The sequence below is a fragment of the Globicephala melas genome, chromosome 7 (assembly GCF_963455315.2).
Source record: "Globicephala melas chromosome 7, mGloMel1.2, whole genome shotgun sequence".
Classification (NCBI taxonomy): Eukaryota; Metazoa; Chordata; class Mammalia; order Artiodactyla; family Delphinidae; genus Globicephala; species Globicephala melas.
The window spans coordinates 30,212,919-30,239,667 of NC_083320.1; the positions used below are offsets into that span (position 1 = coordinate 30,212,919).

A 26,749-nucleotide genomic window follows, 5' to 3' on the forward strand; every position below is an offset into this window, starting at 1 on the left:
TTTCTTTAGACAAGGTAAGAGCGTTTCTAACAGGAGAGAGGGGTCAACAGTGATGGATGCATTTGTGGGTGCTGTGAGGCATTGCCCAGATCCCACTTCAGGAGTGAAGAGCTATTTTCTCAGCTGCTGTGAATATCGCCCCAAGATGACCCCAGCTGTCAGCCCTTTTGGGAATTGCCTCACCTGAAGAAAACTGCCTGGTTCTGGGTCTCCCCTACTTCCAGAAGTAGCCCGTATCCCCTGACCAAGATAGTGGGATAAAGGCCCATCTCCCTTGTCCCCACTTGGGATGACTCTATGGGGCCACTGCAGCTCCAGGTTTCCCTGTGGAGTTGGCTGAGCCCAAGTTGGGAGCACATGGCAGCTCAGTCTTTCCCTCTCGGCCCCATCCTGTCTTCTTCCCCTGCCTTCTGTGTGAACTGAACCCAAGTGCACTCCCAAATAAACATCCCGCTTGTTCATTCCCATCTCGGCATCTGCTTTTGGGGGAGCCCAGCATGTGACGGATGCTCTTTCCTTGTGTCCTCTGCCCTGTGAGGTTGCTATTCAAGGGTGAGCAGGGCCACACCTCCCTACCTATTCATTCATCAAACCCTAAAACAAGCCGGTGGTGGGTAAAAACCAAGATTTGACTTTTACTGACTGAATAAAGCTTTATTTTGATGCAAAATAAACAAGAAAAATTTATATATTCATATATAACAATATCCAAAATCTTTCTGTGGTAAAAATGGGATCATCCTAAAAAGTCTGTAAAGAATTCATTCTCCACCCCCTACGCCAAAATATGATTTCACATAATTTATCTTCAGAACTTATGAACAGACTTGGTATCATATAAGCACAGGAAAACCCTAGAAAAAGTGACTGTATAAACAGCAGGTTTTGTTTTTATGTTCCAGTAGTAAATAGCACTGCAGTCAGCGTGGATGGAACATAACACTGTCTGAAAGAGCTGAGTCAGGAGACAGTCGTGGGGGTTAGTTCGCGCTCCACTCTGGGTTGATAGTGAAGCCCACCTTTAAAAGTCAGGCTGTGTGGGATTCTATTACGATTTAAGGACGTGGGGGAGAGTTTCCCTTAGAAGTTGTAGCTTCATATGAGATTCTAGGCTTATTTTAGATATCTAACTTTCATTTTCCTTTTTATCAGAAAGGTGACTTTGTAGCGATATCTTATGGAGACTCCTTTTTCTGGTCTCATTGTGGCATCATTTCCACTTAAGTCGGCGTGAACCGGGAGTGCAGAGAAATACTGTCGCGGGCTGTTTCTGACTCCAACTCCCTCCTGCCTAATTGCGCTAAATCTGGACTTTCTGTTGCTCCTGGACTCGAAGCAGTAGGGTGTCTACCCAGTTTAGCACCAATTTGAAGGCCATTCATTGTGGATTTCAGAGTTTAATGCCAATGAAAATTTTAGAGACACATACTGCTGTCCACACCAAACTCTCCAGATCTCTGTATCCCTCTGAAATGCTAAGATGTTCCTCCAAAGAAAATGAACGCTGTGGATACAGGTTAGGGAATGAACACTCTTTGAAGTCTTGATCACTGTGTATACCAGCCCTATGCATGGCAACTCCAAAAGTTGTCAGGTGGATTTCCTTCAGGAGATAGATTTCACTCGAGAAGTTCCTACATCTTTGGAAGGAATAATGAATCATGTTTTAATTTTGTTACTGGTGGCAAAAACAAAGCTCCAGTGAAGTCTCACATCTCCTCTCTCGGTTGGTGTGCACAGAGCTTCCTCCTCAGGGTGATGGTGGGTCTGTGGCTCTGCACGTGCTCTTGATTATAAGATCTCTGCTCTGTGCTGTACTATGAGGTTAACGCATATAGATCTAAAAATCTAAGAATAAGGAGCTTCACAGTAATTTTTTCCCCCCGTTTTGTTGTCAATCATGATTTAAGAAAATACTCCTGACTTTGAGCTTGCCTTTCATCCAGTGGTGTGATACCATAGGGAAGCAATATTATACCAAGAGTGATACTGCCACAGACCAGTGACACAATGGGTTAGTGAGATGTTGTGTTTCGCTCCCTTGTAGAGGACTGAATTTGCCTGCATCTAAAATTTTTCGGTGGTCTGCTCCCTTTTCTCTCTCTATGCCTGCAAAAAGGGACACAAACAGAGCTCCTTAAAATAACTAGTTACTTGAGGCCAGTACATCGTTTCAAGGCCTGGATGACCCAGTGGTCAGGCGAGGAGCCGGGTGGGTGTACGTTGATGGGTTTGTAGCTCGCCAAGCTCGCTGTGCCACCTTTTCCTGGGGGGCGTCTATTAGCATTCCGAGCTACAAGGAGACACCTGATTGAGTTTTTCCAAGGCCATAAATAACCCAGGAACTATTTCCTGCTACCGGGCACCTACTGATTATAGCCTGGTCTTCTAAATGCTCTAAACAACCTGTTCTCCTAAATACTGGGAAAGAGTTCCATAACCTCTGGGTGGTGACAGTTGGAGGGCTGGGTCACAGGCATTTATAAAGCTTACATTCAAGCTGTTCTTACTTGTCAGTTGGCTTGATGAAGACTGTCGCACACGTAATGCTAGCTCCTTTTGGGTAGGGTCTAATGGGGCGTGTGTTCTACCTCAAGCAAGAAAAGAAAACTGCTATAATCTTTTTTTCATCTGTTTTCATAGTACCTTCACATCCTTAGCTGCCCCTCAGGATTAGCAACTGTTTTATTACCTGTGTGTACAACACAAAACCATGCTTGCAGCAGCTTTCCCCGAGTCTGAGTGCAGGAGATATGCTCGCAAGGTGGCAACGTGGTGAAAATATAGGCATTCTTCCTACAAGGGTCACTCCTCCAGCACACACAGAGCGTCTCACCTTATACCACTGCCCCTTGTGGGACCTTGGCCTTAATCCAGGAGGAAGCTTCTGGCTTGGCTATGTCCACTAGTCTACAGGAATTTGGTTAAATTATGGAACATCCTAAAGAGCTGATTTTTAATGCTTCAAAATACATCACACTTCCCTCATCTTATCATTGTCTTCTTGAAGGTTTATGTAGCTTGAGGGGAAGGCAGCTTGCAGCATGTTGGCTGGGAAACCCTACAGCTCACCTGCACTCCAGCTCTAGGTGAGCAGGGCCCAATCTTCAACCTCTGCACAAATTGCGAACGATCTAAAGGTGCCTGGCATAAGACAGATGATAGAGGGCCACAAACAACTGGACAGTCTATTTTCAAGAGGGCCATGAGTAAATGGTAGTTTAGAAAATGATACCTCTTAAAGTTCAGTAAATAACACTAGTTAAGTCTAAACCCACCAGTTGCATCATTCTTGGTAACAGAACTCTATTTTAAATTAAAAGACTAAACTGGGCTGGATAGATAATCTATATATTCAATAATACTATAATTTATTAAATCCTAGCAGTCAGAGGTATCCTAATCTTGGCCAAAATATGTCTAAATTGAACTCGAGACTTTTTGTGGGAGGGAATGAAGAAGGAATGTAAAAAGGTTTAAAGTACTGCAGGAGTCACTGAACAATTCGAGTTGCTGCTCCCAGGCTTTGCTGTTTCTCAGTTTTCTCTTATGTTCTTATTTGGGTTAGGTTGTAGGTTTTAGAGGTTCTGTGTTGAAATAAGTAGAATATAGCTGCAAAGCTCTAAAAAAATTGCCATGGATTCCGGAGGGTGGGCTTTCAGCTTTTCGAAGCCATAAGACCTTCTTTTCCCAACTGGAGACCTCGGCCTTGGTCTTGCCCTGACTTCTGTTAATGAAATAATATAGCAGATATAGAATGATTTAGTTTTATGCTTCTTCTCCCTTCCCTTCTGTTTTCTGGCTTTTTTCCTTTTTATTCCCTTCCTCATCAAGCTTTCCGTTTTTATTTTCCATTCTCCATACTGGTAATCACACACTTTCACACACACACACACACACACACACACACACACAGTCAGTCACCACTGTCTACCACCTGCCGGTTATCATTCCCAAAGAGCACAGTCAGCCCCTCCCCGACGCCGGGTGCATATGGCACTGTTTGGCACTGGGTCTGGAATTGGCATCTCAGAGCACTGCTTCCTGTGCATACTAACCAGTGGGCCCTCTTTTTCCCGAGTACATCTTAACTCTCAAGTGGGAGCCTTAAAATAGAGGCCCCACTTACAATAATTATAGGCAGGAGATTTGGGGATGCCTCGGAAACCAGATATCTCCATGCTGTCGTGCCTGGGACGTGGGAGGAAGGAAGGTGAGGACCACAGGAATGTCAGCCTCTTAACCTGATTGCCTTGATGCTAGGCATATATTTCTTCTGGAAGCTCTGCTAGCTTTGTACATTCTCCCAGGACACCAGGACTGCATTCACATCTTACTTTTACACTAAAAGCAAGGAAACGTGACATGCTTATACCAAGTGAGTGGAACTGAGAACCTGAGAAATTCTACAAATAAAGAAATGCAGCCTTCCTCTAGGTATAAAACATTTCAAGGAGATCACTCGTCATGTTTGCCCGCTGTTGTTTTTTCAATGTAAAAACCACTCACTTAGGACACCCACATTGGCAACCACTCTTCACAGACGTAACAGCTCTAATCAGGTGGCTGAAGCTAGTCTCTGAACGGATGACGATCCCGGGCAGAGTCTGCCCTCCGTGATGCCAGTGCTGTGGGGGCATGTCTGTGCTCCAGGGAGGCACCATGTTGTAGATCTCCATTGTTATCTGCCTGTTCAATTGTCACTCTCAGTGAACTGAACAATTCTAAAAGTATTTCAGGCAGTATTTTTTTTATGGACCCATCCTTCCTCTTCCTTCTGATTTCCCTCCCCAAACTCCTGTCCCCTTCTTTCTCTCTGACTAGCAGTCAAGTGTTGCAGCCTCAGCGAGAAAAACCTAATCTGTACCATGGAGAATTCTTAACAGGAAGGCGGCCTTAAGGTGTAGGAAGAACAAAGGTGATGTTGGATGTCTTCCTTTCTGGGCTGGGCTGAGCTTGGTGGCGCTCAGCTACACGGCTGCGGTCATGGGGTTCTTCTGCCGGGGATCCTGCATTCGATAGGGGTACTGATCTGGGCTGCCCCCTCGGGGCACTGGTCTGCCCATTTCTGGGTAGGCTGGTACTCTGTGGTGCTGAGGAGGGGAAGGTGGGACATCTTGTCGGAAGGGTCCTTTGTGCTGGGGGGCTGGCGGGGGCGGATAGTACTGGGGATACCGGAGATCTGTGATCCTCAGATCTGGGGGGCGGGGGTAGCTCCCTTTGGGCGGATGCACAGGATGAGCCCCTGGGTAATATGGAAGCTCCCTTTCCTTGTAGAGCCCTCGAGGTGCTGCTGTCAGATAGTCTACAGGATCCACTGGTCCTCCCCTGGAAAGAGAACAGACACATATCAATGACTACAAAGCCAGCTGCCCAGATGATGACCACATTCCTTAGCCTCCCATGTAGTTTGGCCACAGACTGGATCTGGCCAGTGGGATGTGAACAGACGTGATGTGCGCCCTTAAAAGGAAACAAGGGACACTCTTCTTCTCTTCCCTCCTTTCTGTTGGCCCCTGGAGTGGCCATATTAGACACAAGGAGAAAGCCACATGCTGGGGAGCCTGGCTCCTTGACCCCATGGAGCCAGCGTGTCAGTCAGGACTGATCGGTGCCTGAGGGAGAAACAGAATTCTGTCTTGTGTATATGTTGGCCTTATTATAGTAACCAAGCTAGTTCCCTAAACAAGGCTTAGTTTGGCTCTATTAAAGCTGGGATCATTTGCCCCCTCTCCTTTCCACCTCCCTGAAGCCTGACATAAACATGGTGGTAGAAATGCACACGTTAGGGCTTCCCTGGTGGCGCAGTGGTTGAGAGTCCGCCTGCCGATGCAGGGGACACAGGTTCGTGCCCCGGTCCGGGAAGATCCCACACGCCGCGGAGCGGCTGGGCCCGTGAGCCATGGCCGCTGAGCCTGCGCGTCCGGAGCCTGTGCTCCGCAACGGGAGGAGGCCACAACAATGAGAGGCCCGTGTACCGCAAAAAAAAAAAAAAAAAAAAAAAAAAAGAAACGCACACATTATTTGGAGTCATAAATTTCCCAGGGATTGCATTCACTTCTCTCCTAGGTCTGTGGGGTGCTCTTTACATGAGTCACAGTCTTGGTCTAACTCTGGTTGGCTTCTGTTACGTCCCCGTGTGGATTAGTGTGCCCTCCTCTTTCTACAGTTCCTAGAGAAAGTCCCAACCTAGAGCCTGGACTTACCCACCCAAAACTTTGATATAAAGCACTTCTACTGCAAAGTCAATAAGTACCACCCAGCCGGTAGCAGATGAGGAAAAGACAACCCAGCTGTAAGTTGTGCTGTGTAATGAGTAGGCACACAGAAGGTAAAGGGCAAGAATAAACACTAACGGAAAGCGACCCTGTCTGGACCTCTCTGCTGAGACAACAAGCATCTTCGGATCCATTTGTCATAACAGAAGCAATAGGTCTCTAAACAAGGTACAGATGAGTGCATCTTACCTAGCCTGGGGTTAAACAGATGAGTTCTGTTTGCAGCTCTTAAACTCCCATAACCTTCTGTGCACATATTCACTACTACCATGCCCAGATCCTTCCCACTTTCTACCATTCCTCTTTTTATTATTCCTTTTTAGAGGAAAACAGCAACAATAATAATTAATGAAAAGCTCTCCAATGTCAGAGTACAACCTGGTAGAACACGTGAAAGAAATGGCAGGGCTGGAAGAATACGGGCACCGTCAATGAGGGTCACAATCCCCCTGTAATCTGCAGAGTTTGATGTGAAAACAGCTCTGTAAGTAAGTTCCCCAAATCAGGATTATTTGACAAGCTCCAAGCTTGGGTCCATGTGGAAAGCAGCATGTGAACACATTCATAGGGATGAACAATAGAATTCTCTCTCTACTTTTTTACGTCTTAATTTGGCTGTGTATAATAACGAAAGATAGATCCTTGAGCCTGGGTTAATTTAGTTAGTGTTTTCAGATAAAAAAATTAAATTGTTTGCGTACAAGTTATTATGGCGTCAACTGCTATTACTCAGTGCAGTTTGCTTTGCTCTATTTTAAATTGCCCATGACAAATAGAGCACAAATGTGTAATGTGTCACTCCAGCCCTGGGGAATAAAGGGCGGGGATTTCATCTTCCCTTTCCTTTAGAATGTTATTTTTTCTTTAGAAAACTTCCAGCATTCATTATACCTTTTATCGTGTAATATTTTAAGCTTCCTCCCTCTCCCACCTTGCTCATTTCTATTAATTATTTCCTTTTGGTTCACGTTAAAGATTTTCAAAACACTTAAAAAAAATCCTTAACCTGTGTTTTCTCTCAGAATCTACTGATGATATTTCTCTGCATGAAGTGAAACATGTGGTTTTTCTGCACTCATTTTAAGCCCTTGGGATAAATCACTGACATTTGCAACACACAAACATTATCTGCCTTAAAATGAACATACAACCAACACTCCCTCTGGACCCTCTTAGCATGAATGTTTCCTGTTTAAAATGGAAAGAGAGAAAGGAGGAATTCCAGGCCTTGGACTTTTAGGGTCCTGTTCTCTCCCTGGAGATTTCTCTCTTTTAAAACAGAATATTACAAAAGACAGGCAGGCCTTGGTTTTTTCGTGGAGAGACTAGCCAGATGAAGCAGTGACAGGGCAGAAGCCACCCTGATGGCCACAGCCACCGTGCAGGCTGCGTGCGCATGGGGACGGTCAAGGCTCTTCTCCCACGCCTCCCCCTACTAGTCGGCCACCTCACACGGCCAGGGGAAGAGGGGGCAGAACTCAAGATAGTTCTGTGGACCCACATTGCTTCCCCTGAGGGGAAGTTTTACGTCTGGGAATTTGCTTACATGTGGCAGAAACCAAGTGAGGCACCTGTTCTTTGTCAAGAAATGAAATCATGGAAACTGTCTTCTTTTTCTGTAGAACTCATCAAAACAGTTATCATTTCTAATTTTTCAGAGAGAAGGAAAACAATGAGCTGGCCTATAAAAATACTCTTTAAGGTTCAAAGAGTGCTAGAAGAATTTTTCTTTCTTTGATGCGGGGGAGGGAGTTGCTATTGTTTATAATAACTTTTTGCTCAAAATTGAGCACTGACTTTTAATAGAACTTCTAAGTGCTTGTGAATATTGTGTGCACACGCACACACACATATTTAAAAGAACAATTTTTAGGGAAGTTGAGACAAGATGGCAGAGTAGAAGGACGTGAGATCACCTCATCTTATGAAAACACAAAAATCACAACTAACTGCCTAACAACCATCAACAAAAAAATGCTGGAACCTCCCAAAAACCATATCCTATATCCAAAGACAAAGACGACATGACAAGATGGTAGGAGGGGCGTAATTGCGATAAAATCAAATCCCCTACCCGCCAGGTGGGCGACCCACAAACTGGAAAATAATTATATTGCAGAAGTTCTCCCACAGGAGTGAAAGTTCTGAGCCCCACATCAGGCTCCCCAGCCTGTGGGTCTGGCAATGGGAGGAGGAGCCCCCAAGGATCTGGCTTTGAAGGCCAGCGGGGTTTGATCACAGGAATTCCATAGGACTAGGGGAAACAGAAACCCCACTCTTGGAGGGCAGACACAAGCTCTCGTGTGCACCAGGTCACAGGGAAAAAAAGCAGTGACAGCATAAGAGCCTGGGCCAGACCCATCTGCTGGTATTGGAGGGTCTCCTGCAGAGGCAGGGTCAGCTGTGGCTCACTCTGGGGAGAAACACACTGCAGCTGTAGTCCTGGGGAGTACTCATTGGCATGAGCTGGCCTTGAGGCCACCATTTTCCCATCAAGACCTGGCCCCACCTAACAGCCTGTAGGCTGTAGTGCAGAGACGCCTCAGGCCAAACAACCAAAAGGGTGGGAACACAGCCCCACATATCAACAGACAGGCTGCTTAAAGTCTTCCTGAGCACACAACTGCCAGCTAAACACACCTCTTGACAAGGCCCTGCCAACCAGAGGGACAAGACCCAGCTCCACCCACCAGTGGGGCAGGCACCAGTTCCTCACACCAGGAAACCTGCACCAGCCCCTGGACCAACCTCATCCACCAGGGGGCAGACAGCAGAAGCAAGGAGAACTACAACCCTGCAGCCTGTGGAACAGAAATTGCAGTTGCAGAAAGTTAGACAAAATGAGATGGCAGAGGAATATGTCCCAGATGAAGGTACAAGATAAAACCCCAGTAGAACAACTACGTGAAGTGGAGATAGGCAACCTACCCAAAAAACAATTCAGAGTAATGACAGTAAACATGATCCAAGACCTAGGAAAAAGAACGGAGGCACAGATCAAGAAGATACAAGAAATGTTTGTTTAACAAAGACCTAGAAGAACTAAAGAACAGAGATGAACAATACAATAACTGAAAAGAAAAACACACTAGAAGGAATCAATAGCAGAATAACTGAGGCAGAACAGATAAGTTACCTGGAAGACAGAATGGTGGAAATCAGTGCTGCAGGACAGAATAAAGAAAAAAGAATGAAAAGAAATGAGGACAGTCTAAGAGACCTCTGGGACAACATTAAATGCACTAACATTTGCATTCTAGGGGTCCCGGAAGGAGAAGAGAGAAAGGACATGAGAAAATATTTGAAGAGATAATAGCTGAAAACTTCCCTAACATGGGAAAGGAAACAGTCACCCATGTCCAGGAAGCAAGAGAGTCCCAGGCAGAATAAACCCAAGGAAGAACATGCTGTGACACATAGTAATAAAATTGACAAAAATTAAAAAAAAAATATTAAAAGCAACAAGGGAAAAGCAACAAATAACATATAAGGGAATTCCCATAAGGCTATCAGCTGACTTTTTAGCAGAAACTGCAGGCCAGAAGGGAGTGGCATGATACGTTTAAGGTGATGGAAGGGAAGAACCTACAACCAAGAATGCTCTACCCGGCAAAGCTCTCATTCAGATTCGATGGAGAAATCAAAAACTTTACAGATAAGCAAAAGCTAAAAGAATGCAGCACCACCAGACCAGCTTTGCCACAAATGCTAAAGGAACTTCTCTAGGCAGAAAAGAAAAGGCCACAACTAGAAATAAGAAAATTATGAATGGAAAAGCTCACCAGGAAAAGCAAACACACAGTAAAGGTACAGGATGTTGAAAATGCAGGGACTTCCCTGGTGGCACAGTGGTTAAGAATCTGCCTGCCAATGCAGGGGACACGGGTTTGATCCCTCGTCCCAGAAGATCCCACATGCCGCGGAGCAACTAAGCCCATGTGCCACAACTACTGAGCCTGTGCTCTAGAGCCTGCGAACCACAACTACTGAGCACACATGCCACAACTACTGAAGCTCGTGCACCTAGAGCCTGTGCTCCACAACAGGAGAAGCCACCACAATGAGTAGCCTGCGCACCTCAACAAAGAGTAGCCCCTACTCGCAGCAACTAGAGAAAAGCCCAGGCACAGGAATGAAGACTCAACACAGCCAAAAAATAAAAAAAAAAATTTAAAAAAATCATTTGATATTAAAAGACCAGCAACTTACTTAAAAAACAATCTTGTTTATATACAGACTGCTATATCAAAACCTCGTGGTAACTGCAAACCAAAAATCTACAATAGAAACACACACACAAAAGAAATAGGAATCAAAACACAACACTAAAGTTAGTTAGTCATCAGGTCACAAGAGAAGAGAGCAAAAGAGGAAGAGAAGAAAAAAAGACCTACAAAAACAAATACTAAACAATTAACAAAATGGCAATAAGAACATACATATCAATAATTACCTTAAATGTAAATGGATTAAATGCTCTAACCAAAAAACACAGACTGGCTGAATGGATACAGAAACAAGACCCATATATATGCTGTTTACAAGAGACCCACTTCAGGTCTAGGGACATATACAGACTGAAAGTGAGGGGATGGAAAAAGGTATTCCATGCAAATGGAAATCAAAAGAAAGCTGGAGGCAATACTCATATCAGTCAAAATAGACTTTAAAATAAAAACTGTTACAAGAGACAAAAAGGACACCATGTAATGATCAAGGGATCCATCTAGAAGAAGATATAACAAATATAAATATGTATGTACCCAATATAGGAGCACCTCAATATATAAGGCAAATGCCAACAGCCATAAAAGGAGAAATTGACGGTAACACAATAATAGTGAGGGACTTTAACACCCTACTTTCATCAATGGACAGATCATCCAGACAGAAAATCAATAAGGAAACACAGGCCTTAAATGACACATTGGACCACATAGGCTTAATTGATATTTATAGAGCATTCCATCTGAAAGCAGCAGAATACACATTCTTTTCAAGTGCACATGGAACATCTGCCAGGGTAGATCACATGCTGGGCCACAGAGCAAGCCTTGGTAAACTTCAGAAAGTTGAAATCATATCACGCATCTTTTCCGACCACAACCCTATGAGATTAGAAATCAACTACAAGGAAAAAAAACTGTAAAAAACACAAACATGTGGAGGTTAAACAATATGCTACTAACCTACCAATGGATCACTGAAGAATTAAAGAGGAAATAAAAAAATATCTAGAGACAAATGAAAACACAACTCTCCAAAACCTATGGGATGCAGCAAAATCAGTTCTAAGAGGGAAGTTTATAGCAATACAATCTTACCTCAGGAGACAAGAAAAATCCCAAATGAAGAATATAACCTTACACCTAAAACAATTAGAGAAAGAAGAACATACAAAACACAAAGTTAGCAGAAAAAAAAATATCATAGAGACCAGAGCAGAAATAAATGAAACAGAGACAAAGAAAGCAGTAGCAAAGATCAGTGAAACTAAAAGCTGGTTCTTTGAAAAGATAAACAAAATTGATAAAACTTTAGCCAGACGCATCAAGAAAAAAAGAGAGAGGGCTCAAATTGATAAACTTAGATATAAAAAAAGTTACAACGGACACCACTGAAATAAAAAGAATCATAAGAGACTACTACAAGCAACTATATGGCAATAAACTGGACAACCTAGAAGACATGGACAAATTCTTAGAAAGGTACAAACTTCCAAGACTGAACCAGGAAAAAACAGAAAATATGAACAGACCAACCACAAGTAATGAAATTGAAACTGTGATTAAAAAAACTCCCAATGAACAAAAGTCCAGGACCATATGGCTTCACAGGTGAATTCTATCAAACATTTAGAGAAGAGTTAACACATATCCTTCTGAAACTATTACAAAAAATTACAGAGGAATGAATACTCTCAAACTCATTCTATGAGTCTACCATCACCCTGATATCAAAACCAGACAAAGCTACCACACACACACACACACACACACACACACACACACACACACACAGATTTACAGGCCAGTATCACTGATGAATATAGATGCAAAAATCCTCAACAAAGTACTAGCAAACCGAATCCAGCAATACATTAAAATGATTATGCACCACGATCAAGTGGGCTTTATCCCAGGGATGCAAGGATCTTTCAGTATCCACAAATCAATCAGTGTGCTACACCATATTAACAAATTGAAGAATAAAATCCATATGATGATCTCAGTAGATACAGAAAAATCTTTTGACAAAATTCAACACCCATTTATGATGAAAACTCTCCAGAAAGTGGCACACACCTCAACATAATAAAGGCCATATATGACAAACCTATAGCTAACATCATCCTCAATGGTGAAATCTGAAAGCATTCCATCTAAGATCAGGAACAAGACAAGGATGTCCACTTTTGCCACTTTTGTTCAACATAGTTTTGGAAGTCCTAGCCATAGCAATCAATCAGAGAAGAAAAAGAAATAAAAGGAATCCAAATTGGAAAAGAAGTAAAACTGTCACTGTTTGCAGGTGACAAGATACTATACATAGAAAATCCTAAAGTTGGTACCAGAAAACTACTAGAGTTCATAAACAAATTCAGTAAAGTTGCAGGATACAAAATTAATACACAGAAATCTGTTGCATTCCTATACATTAACAACAAAAGATCAGAAAGAGAAATTAAAGAAAAAAATCCCACTTACCATCACATCAAAAAGAATAAAATACCTAGGAATAAACCTACCTAAGGAGGCAAAAGACCTGTACTCTGAAAACTATAAGATGCTGATGAAAGAGATCAAACATGACATGATCAGATGAAAGCTATACCATGTTCTTGGATTAGAAAAATCAATATTATCAGAATGACTATACTACCCAAAGCAATCTATAGATTCAATACAATCCCTATCAAATTACCAATGGCATTTTTCACAGAAGTAGAACAAAAAGTTTTACAATTTGTATGGAAACACCAAAGACCCCAAATAGCCAAAGCAATCGTGAGAAAGAAAAATGGAGCTGGAGGAAGCAGGCTCCCTGACTTCGGACTATATTACAAAGCAACAGTAATCAAAACAGTATGGTACTGGCACAAAAACAGAAATATAGATCAACGGAACAGGATAGAAAGCCCAGAGATAAACCCACACACCTATGGTCAACTAATCTATGACAGAGGAGGCAAGGATATACAATGGAGAAAAGACAGGCTCTTCAATAAGTGGTGCTGGGAAAACTGGACAGCTCCATGTAAAAGAATGAAATTAGAACACTGTCTAACACCATACACAAAAATAAACTCAAAATGGATTAGAGACCTAAATGTAAGACCGGACACTGTAAAACTCTTAGAGGAAAACATAGGAAGAACACTCTTTGACATAAATCACAGCAAGATCTTCTTTGATCCACCTACTAGAGAATGGAAATAAAAACAAAAATAAACAAATGGGACCTAATGAATCTTAATAGCTTTTGCAAACAAAGGAAACTACAAACAAGACAAAAAGGCAACCCTCAGAATGGGAGAAAATATTTGCAAACGAATCAACAGACAAAGGATTAATCTCCAAAATATATGAACAGCTCATGCAGCTCAATATTAAAAAAACAAACAACCCAATCAAAAAATGGGCAGAACACCTAAATAGACATTTCCCCAAGGAAGACATACAGATGACCAAGAGGCACATGTAAAGGTGCTCAACATCGCTAATTATTAGAGAAATGCAAATCAAAACTACAATGAGATAGCCCTTCACACCAATCAGAATGGCCATCATCAAAAAGTCTAGAGACAATAAATGCTGGAGAGGGTGTGGTGAAAAGGGAACCCTCCTACACTGTTCGTGGGAATGTAAATTGGTACAGCCACTATGCAGAACAGTACAGAGGTTCCTTAAAATCTAAAAGGTACCATATGATCCAGCAATTCCACTCCTAGGCATATATCTGGAAAAAAACATGGTGCAAAAGGATACATGTACCCCAGCGCTGTTTACAATAGCCAAGACATAGAAGCAACCTAAATGTCCATTGACAGAGGAACAGATAAAGAAGATGTGGTACATATATGTAACAGAATATTACTCAGCCATTAAGAAGAATGAAATAATGCCACTTGCAGCAACACGGATGGACCTAGAGATTGTCAGACTGAGTGAAGTCAGAGAAAGACAGATATCATATGATATCACTTATATGCAGAATCTAAAAAAAAATGATACAAATGAACTTATTTACAAAACAGAAACAGACTCACAGACTTAGAAAACAAACGGTTACCAAAGGGGGAAGATCGGGGGAGGGATAAATTGGGAGTTTGGGATTGACATATACACACTATTGTATTTAAAATAGATAACCAACAAGGACCTACTGTATAACACAATGAACTCTGCTCAATATTCTGTAATAACCTAAATGGGAAAAGAATTTGAAAAAGAATATATACATGCATATGTATAACTGAATCATCACTTTGCTGTACACCTGAAACTGACACAACATTGTTAATCAACTATACTCCAATATAAAATTTAAAAAAGGTTAAAACAAACAAAAGAACAAGTTTTAAGCAAGGAAAACAAAAAAGCCCAGCTCATTAACTATGGAATTTGATAGGATAAAGGAAGTGGAAATAGGGAGCTGACATTTTATCTTTGTTAATCTTGAGTTTCCGGGACTTCCCTGGTGGTCCAGTGGTTAAAGAATCCACCTTCCAATGAAGGGGACGAAGGTTCGATCCCTGGTCAGGGAACTAATATCCCACATGCCACAGGGCAACTAAGCCTGCACACTGCAACTACTGAGCCTGTGCTCTCGGGAGCCCGTGTGCCACAACTAGAGAGAAGCCCACAGGATGCAATGAAGAGCCTATGTGCCGCAACTAAGATCCTGCATGCTGCAACTAAGACCCAATGCATCCAAATAAGTAAATATTAAAAAAAAATCTTGAGTTTCCCTTTTCATAGTATCTTTATTGGGTGAAATTTAGTATTTGTAGGAAAGCACAAAACCCAACCCATTCTGGGGCCTAAGAAATGCTTATCACAGTGAGCAATGCTGCATGTTTTGAGCCAACCCTGAGAAATCCAGGGGTAGTCTTCTTTGAAGATTCTGATGAAAACAGGGATCCAAATAGCAAATGTATCAGCACCTTAAGACCCCTCATTTTTCATGCGACCCCATAATTTTTATTTGTATGTGGTGTTATTTTTCTTAAAAAAACTTTTAATTCAAAATCTCACCCAGGAACCATATTTACTTAAGAAGCACAAGCCTATATTTCCTTTCTTTAATATGACTCCTTGTGAAAGCTGTCATGAAAATATCCATATTTCAAAAAATTCACATTTCTTTCCCACACTTTTTACTATTTTTTTCTATTTTATTTTTGATTAGGGTCATTTCTGGAGGCCCAAAGGATTCAGATTTTGATTGGAAAATTTGTCGGAACTATCTCATACAGTTTCCAGTCACATAGATGCATGCAATAACGAAGGTTAACCTTTCAGGCTAAGACCTGGCCCCACCCAACAGCCTGTAAGCACCAGTGCTGGCATGTCTCAGGCCAGACAACTAACTGGGTGGGGACACAGGCCCACCCATCCGCAGACAGGCTGCCTAACGACTTCCTGAGCCCACAGTCTCCTCTAGACATGGCCCTAGACATGGCACTGACATGTGAAGAAGGAATAAAGATCACTTCCTTTACATGAGATTTTCCTCTTTTTGCTGTCTCAGTATGTCACTATTTTTAATCACACAAAAAGGAGGCTGTAAATCAGAGGTTAAGTGGGTCAGACAGGCAACTCTTGGGTACCAACAGTCTTCATTTTATGGAAGGAAGGAAGGAATGCTTCTACATTTGCTAAGATAATCCTTTTGGAAAAAGGGCTCAGTATTAGAAGGACCGAGTCACTGGCAAAATATTTAGCTAGGAATGAGGTGGCTATACTTAACTGTAATAGATGAAGGGGCCTGAGCCCCCTGGAATAGAAAAAGCAGCACGAGTAACTTTGAATCCTCTCACCTCCCCCTGCATCTCCATCCCCCCAACAATTGCAAAGAAAATCTCTTTCCTCTGAACTCACCACAGTGGTTCATTCTCACCTCATCTGCCTGTCTCCCTGCCTCAGGCTGGTTATATACTGTGCTGGAGCACCATCATCTTGAAGGAAGGAACTGGGTCTCATGTATCTAGTGATCTTCCTCAGAGCTTACCACAGGGCTCTGCACGTCAAAGTTGCTCCATAAATGTATACTGAATTTGCGCAAGAGAGTTTAAAGAGAAAACCCACCCCTAGAGGGTCAGATATATGTAGAAGCTGGAAATAGTAGGTGGGTAGAGAAATGAAAGGAGAAAGTGGGCTCTCATAGAGAAGCAGAGATTGACAATGGTTGAGATAAGACTGGACTCTAAATTTTAAAGAAGGAGGGAGGGATGGTGGGCTGAAAAAAAGGGTTGGACTCTGCCCAACATAGAATGGTTGTAAACTTTATTGGCCACGAGTTATTATAGTTGTCTTGTTTGCCAAGAACGAAAGTAGACTGTCTTATCTCTGCTGTCTTGCATAGTACTTGAACCATAGTAGGTGCTTAATGAGTCTTGGGCTCAAATTTAATTGCCTTGACTTACTAGTGAGGCCAACATGACTAACTGGCTCAGGTTAAGCATATTTACTCAAGAATTCGTTAAGGGAGAGTGGACAAGATGGTGGAGTAGAAAGACCCTGACCTCACCTCCTCTCACGAGCACATGAAAATCACAACTTTCTGCAGAACAATCATTGATGAAAAAGACTGCAACTTACCAGAAAAGATCTTCTACAACTAAAAACATAAAGAAGGAACCACAATGAGACGGGTAGGAGGGGCGGACTCGTGATATAATCAAGTCTCATACCCACCAGGTGCGAGACCCACAAACTGGAGAATAATTATTCAATATATTGCAGAGTTTCCCCCATAGGAGTGAGTGTTCTGAGCCCCACGTTGGGTTCCCCAGCCCAGGGATCTGGCACCAGGAAGATGAGCCCCCCCCAGAGCATTTGGCTTTGAAGGTCAGTGGGGTTTAATTGCAGGAGCACCACAGGACTGGGGGAAACAGAGACTTCAATCTTAAAGGTACACACAAAATCTCACGTGCACTGGGACCCAGGACAAAAGCAGTAATTTGATAGGAGCCTGGGCCAGACCTACCTGCTGTCTCATAGTGTCTCCTGGAGAGATGGGGGTGGGGGTAGTAGCTGCAGCTCACCCTGGGGCCATAAACACTGGTGGTAGATATATTGGTAACATTCAGTGGTGTGAACACTCCTGGCAGCTGTCATCATGGCTCATTAGTGCCAAGATCTGGCCCTACCACACAGCCTCAGGCTAGACAACTAACTGGGTAGGGACACAGCACCTCCCATCGGCAGACAGGCTGCCTAAAGACTTCCTGAGCCCACAGCCACCTCTAGACATGCCTCTAGACATGGCCCTGCCCACCAGAGTGCCAAGACCCAGCTCCACCCCCTGGTGGGCAGGCACAGGCCCTTCCACCAGGAAGCCTGCACAAGCCTCTAGACCAGCCTCACCCACAAGGGGGAAGACAACAGAAGCAAGAAAACTATGATCCCACAGCCAGCCGACTGAGTCCACCAACAGTACGCCAGAACCTACCCTCACACCAGCTGGGCCCTGGCCCTGCCCACTAGCAGACCAATGTCATCTTCAGGACACCCCGGATCCCATATCCAACTGTCAGGAACTGCGCCCCACCCCCCGCCCCCCAAAAGCGATCTGACACCAGCTCTGGGATCCCTGGGCCCTGCAGCCAGACTCCAGGAACCAGCTCTGCCGGCCAGTAGTCTGGCACCAACCCCAGGAGGGAGGGGGCAACAGCCCCAGAGTCTTTGGGACCCTGACTCCACCCACCAGTGAGCCAGCACTAGCCACGGGGGCCCGCTAGGGTTCTACAACCAGCCTCCTCGTGACCAGGCCCCACTAAACAGCTGCCAGCAGCATCCACACAGGGCAGGGCCTGGCAACCAACCACCCTAGGGGCCAACCAAGTCCACCAGACCACCCACATTGTCAGCCCACCACAGCAGAAGGAGCCACGCAGACCTCTTAGGGGAAATCCCTAGAGCACATAGCTTGAGTGATGAGAGGGGAGGGCACTGCTAGGATGCATAGCACATCTCCTACAGAAGGCCGCTTCTCCAAGGTTGAGAAACATAACTAACGTACCACATACATAAAAATACAAATAGCAACTTAGGCAAAATGAGGCAGCAGAGGAACACATTCCAGATGAAGCAACAAGATAAAATCCCAAGAGAACTAAGTGAAGTGGAGATAGGCAATCTACCTGAGAAAGGATTCAGACTAATGATCAGAAAGATGATCAAAGAACTCGGGAGGAGAACGGATGCACAGAGCGAGAAGTTAGAAGTTTTTAACAAAGAGTTAGAATATATAATGACCAAAGATGATGAATATAATAACTGAAATGAAAAACACACTAGAAGGAATCCACAGTAGATGAAATGATACAGAGGAATGGATCAGTGAACTGGATGACAGAGTAGTGGAGATCACTGCCACTGAACAGAAAAAAAAAAAATGAAAAGTTTGAGACCTCTGGGACAACATCAAGTGCACTAATATTTGCATTATATGGATCCCAGAAGGAGAAGAGAGAGATAGAGGAAGGGCCTGAGAAAATATGTGAAGATATAGTAGCTGAAAACTTCCCTAACCTGGGGAAGGAAACAGTCACCCAAGTCCAGGGAGCAGAGAGTCCCATACAGAATTAATCCAAAGAGGAACACATCAAGATATGTTATAATTTAAAAATGACAAAAAGATAAAGAGAATATTAAAAGCAACAAGGGAAATGCAACAAGTAACATACAAGGGAGCTCCCAAAAAGGCTATCAACTGATTTTTCAGCAGAAACTCTGCAGGCCAGAAGGGAGTGGCATGATATATTTAAAGTAATGAAAGGGAAAACCCTACAACCAAGCATACTCTCTCCAGTAAGGCTCTCGTTCAGATTTGATTGAGAAATCAGAAGCTTTTCAGACAAACAAAAGCTGAAAGAGTTTAGCACCACCAAACCAGTTTTACAACATATGTTAAAGGAACTTCTGTAGACAAAAAAGAAAAGGCCACAAGTAGAAACAAGAAAATTATGAAATGAAAAAGCTTACCGGTAAAGGCAAACATACAGTAAAAGTAGGAAATCATCTACACACAAAGCCCGTAGGGAGGTTAAAAGACAAAAGTAGTAAAATTATCTGTGTCCACAATAAGCAGTTAAGGGATACACAAAACAATTAGATGTAAAATATGATATCAAGATCAGTAATCATGAGGGGAGGAGAGTAAAAATACAAGGTTTTTAAAATGCACTTGAAATTAAGAGATGAGCAACTTAAAACATTCATATATATATAATTATTATATATATGATTGTTTATATATATATATATATATATATATATATAAAAAACATAATCATATATATAGTATAGTCTGAAGTCAGGGAGCCTGATTCCTCCAGCTCTGTTTTTCTTTCTCAATATTGCTTTGGCTATTTGGGGTCTTTTGTGTCTTAAAATACAAATTTTAAGATAGATATATATATATATATTAGACTGCTATACAAAAACCTCATGGTAACCGCAAACCAAATATCCTTAATAGATATATACACAAAAAAGAAAAAGGAATCCAACAGAAACATATATCGTACGATATCACTTATATGTGGAATCTAAAAAGATGATACAAATGAACTTATTTACAAAACAGAAATAGACTTACAGACATAGAAAACAAACTTATGGTTACCAGAGGGGAAAGTGGGGGATAAATTAGGAGTCCAGGATTAACAGACACACCACTATATATAAAATAGATAAACAACAAGGTCTACTGTATGGCACAGGGAACTATATTCCATATCTTATAATAACCTATAATGGAAAAGAATCTGGAAAAGAATATATATGGTCTTATATATGTATAACTGAATCACTTTGCTGTATACCCACAACTAACACAACATTGTAGACTAACTATACTTCAATTTAAAAAAAAATTTTAAAAAGGAATAATAAAAAAATACAACTGAAAAAAATCAGTTAAGGGCTGTTTTTATTATGGTCCAGGAAAATAATTTTCTTTGTTTCTGTCATAAACACAATAATCTAGGAACATCTTTATGCATTTAAAAATACAGTAAAGAGTCTCAAATATAGTACAAAACCTTAGGGAGACAATGTCAAAGGTGAAAACCTGGTGCAATCACCAGCTTCATGTACCTGAGCTTGAGGACTGATGAACGTGAGCCAGAGGTAGCAGTGAGGTCCAGTTCCCCTCTGTCACAGCGCTTCCCCCCCTTTCCTCCACCTGAATACACATGACGGGTGGCTTTCATACAAGCCACACATGCCCAAGAGAGGCAGAAGCTAGGATTATGCCAACTTCTCTACCATCTGCCATAGCTCAGAGAGAAAAAGGGGATTGATGTGAGTGTGGGCCACATTATTATGGGAAAAAGTTTGAATCTGCTGTAATTTAGAAAAAGAAATTATTTTCAGCCTTCAATTCTTCAAAAATCCTTACAATGTGGAGCTGATCATAATTCACCAATGGATCTCAAGGCTGAGTTTAAGAAGCACCTCTGTGTCTCATCCAGTGAGCTTTTAGGAGGAGGAAAGGCAGGTGAAGCTGAAGAATAACAGGAGAAAACAGCCGAGATTGAGACACATCAGTGACGAGAAGAGAGTTTGTTTTGAGAGGGGATGAGCTTAGCAGGCATAAAAATAAGGTATGTGGTAATAAGTGTGAAAGCCATAAAGAATTTATGAGCAAAGATAAGCACATCCACCTGAGGCGTAAGCACTGGCTTTCTTACTTAAGGAAAAGCTTGCAAAGGGCAGAATCTTGTTCCTCTTAATTTATGTAAAATGCTATGTGTGCTCTTAGTAGCCAACACAGACAATTCCTTAACTTCCAAGGTAGCCTTTATGAGTTTCCTTTTTTGGTAATAATTGACTGTGACCAAAGTTGGGGTTCAAATGGGAGGAAGCAGATGATGTAAATCTGCTGGTGCTAAGAGAGGTACTTGGACCCCTTGGCAGAAAGTCGACATCTGGCAAAGCCATACTCCTCTCAAGCACGCCACGTGCAGATTATTTAGTGGCTGAGCTGATGTTGGTGCTTTCTTCTCTGGTTCTTCTACAAATATGGGAAAGCTAAAAAAGGATCAGCACAAACTAATATACTTGTAGGAGCTGAGTTGCCCATGCTACGCGGACAGAGATGCTTTTGGTCTGTGTTTGGAATTCCTTCCGTGTCAGGTTTCTCGTTACCAGGGCTTTATCCTTTGTCCAGGCATGAATGTGGTTGGCCAGGATTCGCAGAGCCCTTTGCAATGTATATGACATAGCTCTGATTTCTGCAGATTTTACAGAATCATAAATACAAGGGTCATTTGATGGCCTGTGTTATAGAAGTGATTTCAGGAAAAAAATCCTGCTTTCATCACTCACATTTCTCACAGTGTTATGAGGAGAGGGCTCTTGCTCCTTGCTAAGAACTGAGTGGGAACAGATTTATCAGCAGATGCTTTTGGCCCTTGTTAACACCAAGGAAATGCTTGCAGAGAAAATGAAAGAGGAATGATAATGACAGAGTGCTCAGAAGACATTTCTAGAACAGTTTAAGACAGGCATCATTTTGATCACCCACATTTAATTCCTTCTTTCATGTTTTTCAACAGTGACCACAAACACAGGAATTTAGTTATTAACAAACTGCATGTGCGCTGAGGATGGGATCCTACATAGCCCTTCAGCAGATGTTATCTGGAAAATGGCCCTTAAGAATGTTTCATGCTATCAGATGGTGGGAGGTATTCTCTAAAAATGGTCCTACTAAAATAATTTCCTTTGTGACGGGGTACGAGGGTTCTAAAATGCGTGCTGAGGACAATTAGAAAGGGCAGCGTGAGAGCATTCACAGAGAAAGGATCCTGTGGGAAGCCAAAACGGTTGTGAGCGGCCGCAAAAAAGTCATGAAATCCATTTGAACGATACCTGCATATAATTACCCATAGTCTTTTCAACCACGGAATAGGTTTATTTAAAGAGAATGGCAACCATAGGAAACAAATCAGCATAATTTGTTAGGCCACTAAAATCATCTCTCCCTCTCTTTCAGTAACAGTAGTCCTGGAATTTCAATATCTAAACACTAAGGATTTCATCCAATTGTCATGAAAGAGACAACAGTTCCATTTCCAGGTCAGACTCGGAGGGCCAACTGGGTAGAGAGTGTAGGATCCTGAATTCTAAAGACAATTTCGCCTGCCCCTTAGAAGCACTGCACAGTTTCTGGCCCAAGGTAACTGCCTGGAGACAGGACATTCTAGGGCAATAACATACTGTTCATGAGTGCTGCTTTGCCCTACTCAGTTTAGATTATATTTATTTTTAGAGTAATACATACAACTTTTGGATAAGATGTTCATGTATCTTATCCAAAGGTACTTACATTCATCGTACTGCTGCCACATATTTACCTGCCCCCACTCCTCTGCTATTAATTTCTAAAGCCTGGGCCATGGGAGGATTTTGATGTAAACCACCCACAGGCTTAAATCATCAGAACTCCTCGTCACTAAGGTCAAGAACCACAGGGAAGGAGTCTTAAATACTTCCACCTTCGTGTGTGTGTATTGGGAAGGGCGTCCATACCGTGATTGTATTAAGACCCGAGAGAATCCTGCCACTGCAATCTCTACTCTGAAATTCAGGAGCAGAAATATAAATGCTGGAAAGAACGCTACTACTGTGCTTGATGAACTCAGGAACAAGCTTCGAAGGCTGAGTTTAGAATTGCAAAGATTCGAAGCCTGCTGAGCACAGTGGCTTTTTCCTGAGTGCTTACAGTGGGCCAGGCTCCGCCTTAAGCATTTTCTCCATATCAACATGTTTATTCCTCACAACAGAGCCTTAAGGTAGCTACTGTTATTAGCCCTGGTTTGCAGATGAGGATATGGAAGAACAGAGAGGTTAAGTAACTTGACCAAGGTCACACAGGAAGCAGCAGGGTCTAGATTCAAGCCCAGGTGGACTGACCCAGAGGCCACATGCTCGGCCATGAAGCTAGAGCGTGCAGCCTCTGATCTCTCTTGCTTCTCACCTGCTCACAATGTGCCTGTTGGCCGCAGGTGAGAGGAATCAGAGGCATTCTTCTGACTGTGGGTGGGTGGGAAGTCACCAGTGGGTGACTGGGAAGCGGTTCAGTCTGGGGAGGATTAAGGAGTGTGGTTTTTGTTCAGTAGGATCTAGAGCAGGGGAGTGATGTGCACTACCTATGGGACAGCTCCCCTTGGAGGTTCCGTAGGCACCTCAAACCTGCTACAAAATTAAACAATAGCTTCTCCCCAAGTCTGCTGCTCCTTCAGTGGTCCCTTCAGAGAATGACATAATCTACACAGTCAGCCATTTCTACATAGTCAGAAATCTAGATCCTCTCTGTCTTCCCCACTCCAGCCAGACAGTGGGTTCTAGAAACCCCTTTTCAACTGGACTAGTAATAGTATATCAGGGCTAACGACAGGCGGGCAAAGTTGTGGGCCAGCTTCGTAACAGAGCAATTCAATAGCACAGAGGCCAGCACACGTGAATCTGAAGGACGTGAGTTCTGTAACCATCAAGCCACTAACACTGAAGCGATTTTGAGCGCATCACACTTATTCTAAAATGAAAACACGGCATAATTTGTAAACACAGCAAGTTTGGTTCTCTTTTGGGGACCATGTGAGCATTTACATTTTTTGGGGTCTCAAATTTAAATCCTGACAATTTAACTGGCTTAAGAGTTATTTTGCTTGTGCCTGAATATGAGATCTAGCAAATGCCTTTAAAAAAAAAAATCAGGTTATCTTTTCTCCCAAATTTATTAAGACTAAATGAGGTTTATAGATCATATTTCATAAACCTCTGGGTTCACTTTCTGCCTTAAGAAATGAGCATGTTAGTTCTAGTATTTAATTTATAAGACAGTTGGAGGACAAATGGACCAGGGACCAATGAGTAAATGAGGTGTGCCGGGTTCACTTTTGGATACGAAGGATTTGGCATCTGCACCTTCAAGCACTGACTTGATCTCACCTCCAGGTAGGTTTCCTGTATAAAGGACTTTCCTCATCCTCTCAGCAGTGACATGACATCCCTGGTCCCACCCTCCCCTGGTGGGGGGCGTATCGAAGGAGGTGCAGCCTGACCCCAGAGCTCTGCTCGGGGGGAGTTTGGATTTGGATCACTGAACCAGCTGCAATTCTGCTCGGGTGGCTTTTTTTTTGGTGGGGGGAGGGCCGTGCAGCATGCGGCACGTGGGATCTCAGTTCCCCGACCAAGGATCAAATCCGCATCCCCCGCAGTGGAAGTGCGGCCTTAACCACTGGACCGCCAGGGAAATCTGTCGGGTGTATTTTGGAGATTTATATTCTAACAATCTCCCTGACGCCCAGCACCAAGGCCTGAGCCAGCCCCCTCTCTAATTTCCACCAGATAACAGATAGAAGCACTTGTGGCCTCTCTGTATAAATTCTGATGTGGAATTGAGGCACCTCATGGTACTTTTCACCGAAGTGTGGAGGGTAATTCTGGGCCTTCACCTCCTGTCTGCACTCAGCAGGTTCCAAAGCCCAGGCTGGGCCTGGTGGGTACACGCGAGGCTCAGCCGTCGGTCCCGCTCAGCCCTCCTGTCTGGAATCCAGCTCATTACTAGGCAGAGTGCTTTGGAGATAGCATCAGAATGACAGATCCTACATAATATCACATTCTACTCAGCTTTCACTTTTGCAGATGAAATGGATTTACAGCACAAAGGTTACTGAACTGTATTGTCAAAATGATTTTTGAGAAATAATAAAAGTTATTAAGAGAGTCTCAGGTGCTGATGACTAGCTCTGAGCTCCCCCATCCTGCCTTGGTCCCTTCATCCTCTGGCTGATCATTACATGGCTGGTAAAGACTGGTGATTAATGTCATTATGAACCTTTTACTTTCAAATCCCCATTTATTGAAATTAGAGCATTCTTTGTCATTTCTCTTTCTGCTGTAATACAGCCTGTCAGCCCCATTTCTTCGGGTTCCATCCTTGCCTTTGACGCTGGTACAATGGAGCAGCTAGCAAATCAAGGCTTATAATAGCCCATACCGACTGGGGCTATGAAATTCCTCTGCTCTCATTATTACTTTTTTTTGTCTCCGATGTTTTTGTACAGTTACTGTCCTGAGCTTTTGCACAGCTCCCCTCTCATGCCGCTGCCTCCACTCCCTTTAGTGAACTAATATGTGGATCCGGAGCCACTGATGAATGCTTTTAAAAAGACAGAGGAGGACAAGCTTTTATTGTGAGTGAGCTCCTTCAGATGTTAGTTCATCCTACATTTGTTCTCTAATTCCCTTATTTATTGATTTATTCCTTGAACAATTCAAAGAAAACTGTCAATTCGCCTTCTATTTCTTTGCGTGCTGCCTTGCTGTCAGCCATATTTGGTGCTGGTATATGTGCCAGTATGAACCGATGTCCCTCTATTTTATCACATGCATTCTGTTATCAGCACGGTGGCAACCTCATTCTTAAAATCAGTCATGAAGCTGAAGCTTTAATAATTGAAATAAAAGCTTATCATAGAAGAGCAAATATTTACAAGTAAGAGTCACCTAATTTAAAGAAATTAATTAAAAGTAAATGCTGAAGTGATTTAAAACTAAAGAGCCATTACCAAATAAAACGTTATTTACCATTTGCCCCATGCCAGCTCGTTCCTAAACTCAGGAGAGATGGGATGCTAGGCCCTCCCGTTGCTTTTGTGGGCTTCGAGCTTCCAGTCCTGCCAACCTGTTCCGGAACTAGATCTCATTTGCCCATGAGGGTGGGAGGTGCTCTCAGGGTTTTAGGTGTTGAGGGATCTCAGTGTAGTGAGGAGAGCATGGGACTCACAGGCAGAAGATTGGGCTTGAAGGGAGCAAAGTATTGATACCTTGTGGAAATATGATCCAGGTAACAAGTTTCTTTGAGCCTCAGTGACCTCATATGAAAATGGGGATATTATGACTGCCTTTCCTCCCCTTGCAGGGTTGTGATGGAAACGAAATAAGAAACAAACAAAAAGACCAATCATACTGAGGTCCTCAGTGTTTGTTGAATTTGAAGTCACAATCATTTTTAAAAGAAATAAAGGTGAAAAACCATATGATCATCTCAATAGATGCAGAAAAAGCTTTTGACAAAATTCAACACCCATTTATGATAAAAACTCTCCAGAAAGCGGGCATAGAGGGAACCTAACTCAACATAATCAAGGCCATATACAACAGGCCCACAGCAAACATCATTCTCAATTGTGAGAAACTGAAAGCATTTCCTCTAAGATCAGGAACAAG

The 26,749-nt window shown here is 42.8% G+C and overlaps 1 protein-coding gene across 4 annotated transcripts in view; it reads right to left on the reverse strand.

Moving 5' to 3' along the window:
* Positions 1-639: 639 nt before the first annotated feature.
* The window catches only part of PARD3B (par-3 family cell polarity regulator beta), a 1,048,345-nt gene continuing 1,022,235 nt past the window's right edge, over positions 640-26,749 (reverse strand). For 2 of the 4 annotated variants that reach the window (XM_030854060.3, XM_060301967.2), the window contains one exon: positions 3,590-5,328. In XM_030854060.3, the coding sequence (XP_030709920.1) occupies positions 4,971-5,328 (358 nt within the window). In that variant the 3' untranslated portion in view covers positions 3,590-4,970. Of the gene's footprint in view, positions 5,329-26,749 lie in introns of all 4 variants that reach the window. The other 2 variants (XM_060301965.2, XR_009564558.2) reach the window with 2 other exon arrangements.